This window comes from Eptesicus fuscus, chromosome 14 (genome assembly GCF_027574615.1).
Source record: "Eptesicus fuscus isolate TK198812 chromosome 14, DD_ASM_mEF_20220401, whole genome shotgun sequence".
Taxonomy (NCBI): Eukaryota; Metazoa; Chordata; class Mammalia; order Chiroptera; family Vespertilionidae; genus Eptesicus; species Eptesicus fuscus.
This window is the reverse complement of record NC_072486.1, coordinates 18,023,928-18,033,159: the sequence shown is the minus strand read 5'-3', so window position 1 is coordinate 18,033,159 and position 9,232 is coordinate 18,023,928. Positions and strand designations below refer to the sequence as shown.

At 36.9% G+C, this 9,232-nt stretch overlaps 1 protein-coding gene across 1 annotated transcript; it reads right to left on the bottom strand.

The window, feature by feature from the left end:
• Window positions 1–4,115: 4,115 nt before the first annotated feature.
• SOSTDC1 (sclerostin domain containing 1) lies at window positions 4,116–8,260 on the bottom strand. The gene is made up of 2 exons (XM_008148489.3): window positions 8,009–8,260; window positions 4,116–5,538 (listed from the first exon to the last, which is right to left on the bottom strand). The coding sequence occupies exons 1-2, from the start codon at window positions 8,211–8,213 to the stop codon at window positions 5,123–5,125; spliced, it is 621 nt and encodes a 206-aa protein (XP_008146711.1). The 5' UTR covers window positions 8,214–8,260; the 3' UTR covers window positions 4,116–5,122.
• Window positions 8,261–9,232: the final 972 nt, after the last annotated feature.

Sequence of the window (9,232 nt, the reverse complement as noted above, 5' to 3'; positions counted from 1 at the left end):
TAAAATTTTCAGATGAGTCAAATTGAAAACTCTATTACTTTTTTTAAATGTCAAACTAAGCACAAGTTAAATGTAAAACGTTTATCAATTAATATTCAAAGTGAATCAACTCTTGGGAAAGATAGTGTCAAAATTTGGGCAAAATGGCAACCCTTTATTAGGTTATTAAATGCACTTGGCAATTTTTGTCTTTGGTTTGCAATAAGGAAATTTGAGGCAAGAAGGAGTTGGGTGTTTTTAGTTGTTTTTGTTATTGTTGCTTAAACTCTCTAAGCTTAAGGAAGTACAAAAAAACACACACACACATAGGTAGTATTTTATCAACCACATGTATAAAGTAAGAGAGCAAACAAATACAGAGAAAGCTTTACTTAGTAAAAAATGTAAACCGATTAACATAAAGTATAATACTGGTTAAAGATTGTAAAAGATTGTTTAAAAAGTGCTGTTTCTGACTGTGCTGCTGGGTTCAGTGTTTTAGGCTGTTTTGAATACCTAATTTAGGTTAACACTTCGATGAATAAAAAGACTCATGATGATTTTGTGAAAATTTGCCAATATTATAATGTAAAAGAGTTTTAAATTTGTGTGAATTTCATGACAAATTTCAAAAAAGGAATTTATTGCTACTGAAAAAAGTGATGCTTGTATTTTAATAATGTTATGTTTAGGCCATGAAACTCTTGTTCAGCTTTAATAATAATGAACTTTGGCTGAGTATGGCTGTGTCACTGACTATGTCAATATAGACATTCTCTCTCAGATTTTAGAGCCTAATCCTATGCTAAAAAATGAAAGCAATAATACAAGGTAACCTTTGGTTTGCAGTTACTAATATTCAAAGGAAAATATTTAAGTTCCCTTATAAATCTCACAGACTGTTTCAGTCTTTATTTGTAACAGAAAATAAATCCTCCAGCTGGTCTGCTAATGCAGATGATAAACTATCACTCAGTCTAATTTACACTGGAAATAATTATGCAGTCAGCGTTGTATTAATTAATTTTAATCAATTCTTGAACCTGGAAGTTGAAACATCTCTCCACTGGGATTTCTGCAATAGCTGTTACCCTGTAGCTCTTCCAGACAATTTGCAAAATATGCAGGCAACAGCACCAAGTGCCATGTTAGCTCAGGAGTAGGAATGATGGAAAAACCAATAACACTGAAAATGATGCAAAGAGAATGATTTGGGGTATATCTATTATTGTGGGTCTCTCTTTGTAGCTGTAACAAAAATTTCTAGTGGCAAATGTCTTAGTTCACAAATCTAGATTCATTTCAATTTGACATAGAGCTATATTTAATAGGTTCTCATGAAACCAAACTGGGAGTCATCTCTATCTGCCCTGGAGGGAAGGAAACATTCTAAGAAGAGAGTGCACTCCAACACTGAAGATCTTAAGTCATTTCACCTTGAACTCTTTCTGGGTTTCTGTAAGGATTCTATCAAAGACTTAAAATGTATTTCATTTTTATTAGGATTATATGACTACTGGAAGCACATAATTGCTGAATTTAGAGTATGCAGTGAATTACCACTTTAGTGCTAAAAACATGTTCAAGAGTTAAATCTAATCCAATTGATGCTTTAGTCCCAAATATAATGAATTAGATTTTGATACCTAGATTTCATGGTGATTGCAAAAAAAGAATATTGCAACATATTAAATTTAAACTTTCAAAGGCTTTCATTTTAGTCAGCATTTTGGAAGTTACCTGATTTTGCTTCAGCAAAATATTTTTCTTCCTACTCATAATTATCTAATATAACCAGTCTACTGAGTGTCTATTAAAGTAAATATCATGCTAAATAGATAGATCATGTTACATAATAAATATAAATAGTTCTAATAGCATAAGGTAAATGAAACAGCTAGATCTCCTGGTAATACCTTACTAATTTCATTCAGGGCCAGAATGGATTAATATTCATTCTTAATTAAAGAGATTGAATCTTACCTAAAAAAACTAATTTTCATTGCTTTTCAAAAGTATACAGTAAAATAAACATGACTATTGCCAATTAGTGGTTATTTATAACTAGCATAAATGAATAAATATAAATTATTTATAATTAGAATATTTTTTAAAATAGATATTTATATAGGCTTCATGTCTATGCTTAGTTTATATATAGACACTATATATGTTATACTAGAGGCCCAGTGCATGATTAAATCATTCACGTGTAGGGTCCCCTAGGCCTAACCTGCCATCCAGGCCATATCCACTGCCCCGCAAAGCCTAGCACACTCCGCAGACACTGCTAGCAGCCTGCTCCCCGCTTTTGATGGCAGGGGGTCCGCTGGTGCTGGAGCGGACACACAGCTCCCCGTTTTCGATCGTGGGGGAGCAGGCTGTCTGTCCACTGGTCAGGACCCAGTGTGGCGGGCGGCTCCGAAGTCCCTGGGCCCCTAGGGCACTGCCGGGCGGGGGCATGGTCCTCCAGCGGCTGGAGCCCGGGCCGGGGTCTTGCCTTCACCTCCCGCCCAGGAAGGCTGGGGCCGCCGCCACCTCCTCTGCCTTCTGGCTCCCTCATGAGCCCTCCCTCGGCCGGCCCCGGGCTGCGTGGAAACCCGCGTCCTCTACGACTCGGAGGCCGCAGCGTGCTCAAAAGGTTGCCCATCACTGTTTTAATGTTTTATCAGTAAAAGGCAATGACATAGTCTTCTTGATTGTGAAAAATCATTGTCAGGCCAAGTCCTTTCTATGCCTCATATCTTAGGATATCTTATTGAGAAGGAATAAATGGCCAAAGTGTCTTTAGTTTTCAGTGTTATGCCTGTATTGAGCAATGATGAACAAGTAACATAGACATATGAAACAATACAGTTTTAGTATATTCAACCTATGATATAATTATCATGAATATCCCATGTATTAATATGATATAATATGAAATAGTTTAATATCTTAGTTATTAAGATTGGAAGATAAATCAGTAGTGGACTTAGTGGACTATGAATCATTATTTTATTTGATGATACAAATAGTTAGCATTATTAGAAAATCTAGAGACATTTCCTCATCTTTACATATGTTGAGACTCTCCCACCTCTCATAGGGAAGAGACAGAATGCTGTAGGAAATAAACATGTGACTTTTAGAATCATTTATTTACAAAAACAACAACCTACTACAAAAATGTATTAAGGACTCCTTCATGCTCAGGATTCAAAATGGGAAAACCCAAAAGTTCTTACCAATACATAACCAAGCCTCTTTGGTTTTCTTTATTTGGAATGATGGGACTGATCATTTGATTGAGTTGACACATGTCGTTTACCTATAAAATCTGTTTCAAGACTGTGACTATGTTGCTTAAATAGCAACATGTCAAACTTGAAAAATTAGTTTTTGTTTCCTTTGTTTTTAATATATATTTTTATGTTTTGGTTTGCAGGCCATGCAATAGTATTCAAAGTTCTCCAACATATGATAGTGATTTCTGCACCATTTATTTTTCAAACACAGCTGCACAGTGGAATCACCTGGAAAACTTAAAAAAAATAAACTGCCAATATCTGAGTTCTACCCCCAGATATTATGATGTATTTTGGATGGCAACCTGGGCATTGGGTCTCATAATATCTCCCCCAGGTGATTATAATGGGCAGCAGACTTAGCATCCCTGGGAGAATATAACTATGATATTCTTATTACAACTCATTGCTGGATCGCCACCCAACTTTTTCAATCATTCCATTTACTGAAAAGATGGCCTCCTGCTCTGGTGGTATGGCTCAGTTGGTTGGGCATCATCCCACGCACCAAGAGGTTGCTGGTTTGATTCCCAGCGCATGCCTAGGTTGAGGGTTTGATCCCCAATAGAGGGCATGCAGGAGGCAGCCAGTCGATGTTCCACTTTCACATTGATGTTTCTCTTTCTCTCTCCCTCTCCCTTCCTCTCTCTCTAAAAATCAGTAAAAATATATATTTTTAAAATGATGGTCTCCCTTTCCCTTTCTTCTTTCTCACTATAGAACTTTCTGTCAAAATTTGAATGTGCCTTATCTAGCATATCAATTACTCTGGCACATTTATTCTGTAATTTTTGTAAACACGTACATTTTTATACATGTTATAGACAAAGACAATAACTTTTAGCAGTATTTATTTTTGTTAAAAGAAACTGATGGAATTGAAGGTCAGATTGCCTTCTGATTGCACAGATTAAACAAGAAAGTATTTCATATTTTAGTTTTACAAAGCATCTTATTGATTTGAAAAGATCCATACTATTGATAAAGTTCATGATGCAACATATAGGTAATAAGAAGACTAAAATATTTATTTTACATATCTACAACATCTTTCTAAACCAACCACAAATTATACAGGAAAATATTTAGGTACATGAAAAAGCTTCATAACATAAAAAAATTACATTTTGAAAAAAAAATCACATGTAAAAGCTCATTAAATAATAACATTGACAAATAAATAGTTAATCAACTTTACTTATTAGCTGCTGCCATGCATTTCTGGCATTCCATTCCAAGCGAGGGTCAGCATGCAGGGTATAATTTCATACTATGAGACTGTAAAAAGCTTCAGGGCTTATTTTTGAAGTGAAATGTCACAAGGTCTTTCACTCTGTCAAAGGAAGATCACTCATGGCTGCTAAACTGTTCCATGAAGATTGCCAAGAAAAAGAAAAAGCACCCTTCTGAAGTATTATTATAAATACTCAAGGCAACAATTTTTTTAACTTTTCAGTTTGGGAGGGATTTGCTGGGTAGGGGGATGGGTTGGGGAGTGCAGGGTAACTAAGAAGCCCTTTTCTCTTTTAAAAAGTGATTATTCAACATATAGTACACTGTGTATATATATATATAGTATCACCGGTCTTTCAAGAATCATGGGAAATTAAAACTACAGGATGCATGGAATTTAAATACAAATTGCACTCATGGATGTGTGTACATCTTGAAAAACGCATAAAGGAAAAGCTACTCCCAGAGAAGGTCCTGATACTTAGGACAGCATGCTGGGTTTGATCAAAGCAGAAATCATATATTTTCAAGTAAGAAAATAGCAATGGCAGACTTGAGTCTTCCAAGCAATCAAATCTGTAAAGCAGATGGTTACCAGTCAGTCCAGTTTTAGAGTCTGAGTTCTAACTCATGCTGTGCTTGCTGGGCCTGCTGGCTCTCTTCCGCTCTCTGTGGTGCTGGCCTGGCTCGGCAGGCGACATGCTCTCGAAGTTATGGCTGGACTCGTTGTGCTGCCGAGTGTACCGCTTACACTTGCAGGCGGTGACCACGGTGATTTTGTAGGTGCGCGTGCTGCCATCTTGGCACTGCAGCTGGATCCTCTGGGTGCGCGTTTTGTCGTTGACACACCTCCACTCCTGGGAGCTTCTCCTGCTCCAGTACTTGGTTCCATAGCCTCCCCCGATCCAGTTGGGGAGCAGCGGCAGGGGCAGGCACTCCCCAGCGCACACCAGCTCCTTCAGGGGGCTGAGGCTGGTGCACTGGCCATCAGAGATGTATTTGGTGGAACGCAGTTCCCGGCAACCCACTTGAACCCGAGCTGCAGGAAACAGAAAAGGAAGCGTGCAGAGAGAGGTATCAGCAAATGGGCGTTTCTTAAAAGTAATCTGCAGTGACACAGATGTTATGCAAGTGATCGCGAATTGCCCAATAGAAAGAAAATAATCCATTTTATTTCCACAATGCAAAAAATCTGCCTGGATGGTGGTAGAGACACTTTCATGAAAATGATCCGTTTACATAGCTATAAAATTTTTTTGGAATAAAGTATAATAGGCCTTATTTCTGTTCATATATGACATTAGGTAATTGCTCACTCGAGTGAGTATTTAAAAATCCCATTTTCTTAGTCTCACTCCCCAGTATGGTTTAAGCAGCTCTTACATTTAAGTGTAAAAAAGAGTATATTTTAATGATCGTTTTGCTCGCAGATCATATTTGTTAATGTCTACAATTGCTTTTATTTAACTAGTTTTTTAGATTGAGAAAATGTGGAAAGTATTTAAATACGGTGTACAATGCATATGTATCTGTAATATTCTGTTTCAGTTATAAAACTTAGCTGCAAAAAATCATAAATACATATGTACAGTCTGACATTTTGCATATCAAACTTAATAACTACATTTTAAACATAAATTCCCAAGCTATCTTTTCAAAGTACAAATATTAAAATGCTTGAAATGCAAAATGTCACTACAACTCAAAATTTAAAGAATATAAAACCTTCTAAATCAGGAACGTATGGTTGCCATAACAACTTGGCTACATTTCCATGAATTTTATGGCAGAAAAATGCCTAACATGTCTGATTTACAACTGCAAAAGGAGCCACGGTGCTCATTTAGTGAACACTGGTCATGGCAAACTTTTTGTTTAGTTATTTGAGTTTAATAAGAATGTTCTTTAATTGGTTGTTTCTTGTTGCATGCTTTATGTAATTAAAGCAAAAATTAATCTTGAAATATTTGAGGTTTCCTTGCCATTGCTTTATCTAAACTTGAGGAAAATTGCCTGTAATAAGCTTGGGGTTGGGGAGGGGGGGGGGAGCAAGGCTTGTTAACCAGAAAAAGAAGTTTAAAAGTATAACTGCTGACATTTAAAACATCAAAAATTATCAAGGACATTGAAGTGGCCTTCCATAGACTAGTGAAAGCTAATTTGAAGTAAATCTTAAACTAGGAGTTTTACCTCACCTCTGTCTCCCAGTATTTCTGAGGCGAGAAATATAACCTAAAGGGATGTGGGAGTTGTGGAAAATGTCTGTATGCATACATACATACATACAGCTATCGAGTGTGGGAGTAAAATTAAAGGGTGCAACAGCTGGCCAGTCAGTGTGCTCTCCTGCCTGCCTCTGATTCCAGCTCACCTTCCGGCAGCTACCTCAGGAATGCACCTGGAAACAGCCGGAGATGATTCTGACTTGCCTGGCTTTTTGTTCCTGTGTACATAGAGATTCAGCATTTTTGCAGTGACAGTTCATTGACAATGAATACCCACCACATTGCTCAGTAATCTAATAATTATCAGACATTTCCTGTGTACGCAAAAGCAACCATCTCCATGAAAGTTAAAACACCTTGGTTATTTTTTTAGACCTTTGCATTCATATGTGCTTTGACCTTTCAAAGGTCAAAACTACTTTTCACAGTTGAATGGAGTTGAGGAGGAGGAGCAAAAAAAAATGTTGTAAGATTTCCTGTGGTCTCTCTTCAAACCTGATTATTAGCATGTGAACTCTTCTGAAGGATAGAAGTGAGGAAAAGAAATTTAAATCCCTCTAACTAGTGGTCAGTGTATCAATTAAGCACACAGAAAAAGGCAAAAATGCTCCCTGTATATTATTGCATTGTTATTATTTTAAAATTTTTAAAGGTATAAGAGTTTCCCTAGTCTTTCACAGATATATACAATAACCTGAATTTTGATCTGGTTAATAAGAAATTATCTCAGAAAAAATATGATTCTCCAACCTGTTTAGTTTTAGCCCTTATTTGCATTGATTATCATCAAAACTTTCAACTATTTCCCTAGACATGTTTTAGAAATTCATGGTGAGCAATTATTCCCCCCAGAAAGCGTCTTTTTTCCCTTGTGATTTCTTATACATACTTTGGCTAGTTACCTCTATGCACTTTACCAGAATTGCACATGTCCTGAAATAAACAGAAAACAACCTCAATTTAAACTATGTAGAACAACACTTTTTAAAAATTCTTACTGTGCATGATTTAAAGAAGCAACAGTTTAATTCCTGGAAACATTTTCTCTTTGGATGTTTGATAAAACTTACTAGTAAGTCTGTGCCTGCATTATCAAATCACTGTTTTAGTTATGCTAACTTTATAGAAACAATGCCACTCTACACATGCAGCAGATTACTCCCAGATTATTTAGCAAAATATATATGGTTCCGGTTAGAAAGCGGTGAAACACATTTACAGGAATGTGAGCTAAGTGCTACCAAAAAAGAAAAGACAAAATCCATAGAAGTAAAACATACTTACTGTTCCGATCCAGTCCAGTGTTACTGAAATGCCTGCCTCCATTTCTGGCTTGATTCATCGTGCTGTTGCTGCTGGGGTGTGCTGGAACAGGTTTAACCACATGTGAATAAAGGATTTCTGTGGCATCATTTTTAAAAGCCAAACAGCTTTTCATTAGGATGCAAGCAAGGGAAATGAGATAGAAATGAATGGCAGGAGGAAGCATGGTGAGTAGAGGATTTGCTTGGCTGGAGAGCTAGTTAATTCCTTTCCCTCTGCTTCTGCACTGTAACTGTGAAATTCCTCCTCAAGGTTCCCTTTATATATCCCTGAGGTTTGGCGTTCATTCAGGTGTAAAGTTGTGTAGAGCTTCAGAGTGAAAACACAGAGAGGGGGTGGGATCCCTACATGACCCTGGAAAGGAATTTTACCAATGGAAGAGGAGACTACAGAAAAGGAGGAGCTTGGTACACAGATTGCCTGAAATGTCAGAGTTGGACTTCATCAGTTGTCTGTGAGCGGCAGCAGCCAGGCACATTCTATAGCAACTTCAGACTCTTTCCCTCTCTCCCTGCCATTTCCTTTCCTGAATCTAGTTCCCATTCGGGTTTAATTTCAATGAAAACACACTGCTGTTCATTTAAAAAAATTTACATTTCCACAGTTGTTCTGTTCTCCCCTAAGAGTTTAGATTATTTGGAATAGGGAGGGGGTCTGTCCTAGATAATAAGAGGAATTAAAGCGTGTTTAAATATTGTAGAACTTGCCTGAAGCACCTAGTTATATTTTGTTTCTCAAGAAGCAAACCGATATATATTTTTTTCTTTAAAGTGTAAGGCACAGAGCTAGAATCTGCCCCCTGGACACACTTAAATAATGCAGCTTTGATCTGCATGAACTGCTGCGCAGCTAGGTAAATTATTGCCAGGGGTCTGTGCAAAGAATAATGAGCATAGCTCTGTCTGCATTAAAGTAATTAATATCCATTTTCATCTTAAAAATATGTCACAAGCATTAACATTCATAGCACCATTTTACATTAAAGAAAGCCCATTTCTGACAGGTTATTGTTTAGCAAATTCAAAATAATGTTTTGTAGTGTTCTACCTGTATTTATTAAGTATTCCCTTGGTTCTGCTGCCCATGTAAGAAACATTGTACTTTTATGAACTTCTTTATCACACCTGGAACAATGTTCTATTAATTAATACGAGGCCACTCTTCTCCATACTTAAAAAAAATCAT

What these genes read in the sequence shown, in the direction of transcription:
- SOSTDC1 (XM_008148489.3), bottom strand. Translation starts at nt 8,213, where the DNA reads ATGCTTCCTCCTGCCATTCATTTCTATCTCATTTCCCTTGCTTGCATC. An exon ending in CACTGGACTGGATCGGAACA is followed by an intron (nt 5,539 to 8,008) that starts GTAAGTATGTTT and finishes TGTTTCCTGCAG; the next exon opens with CTCGGGTTCAAGTGGGTTGC.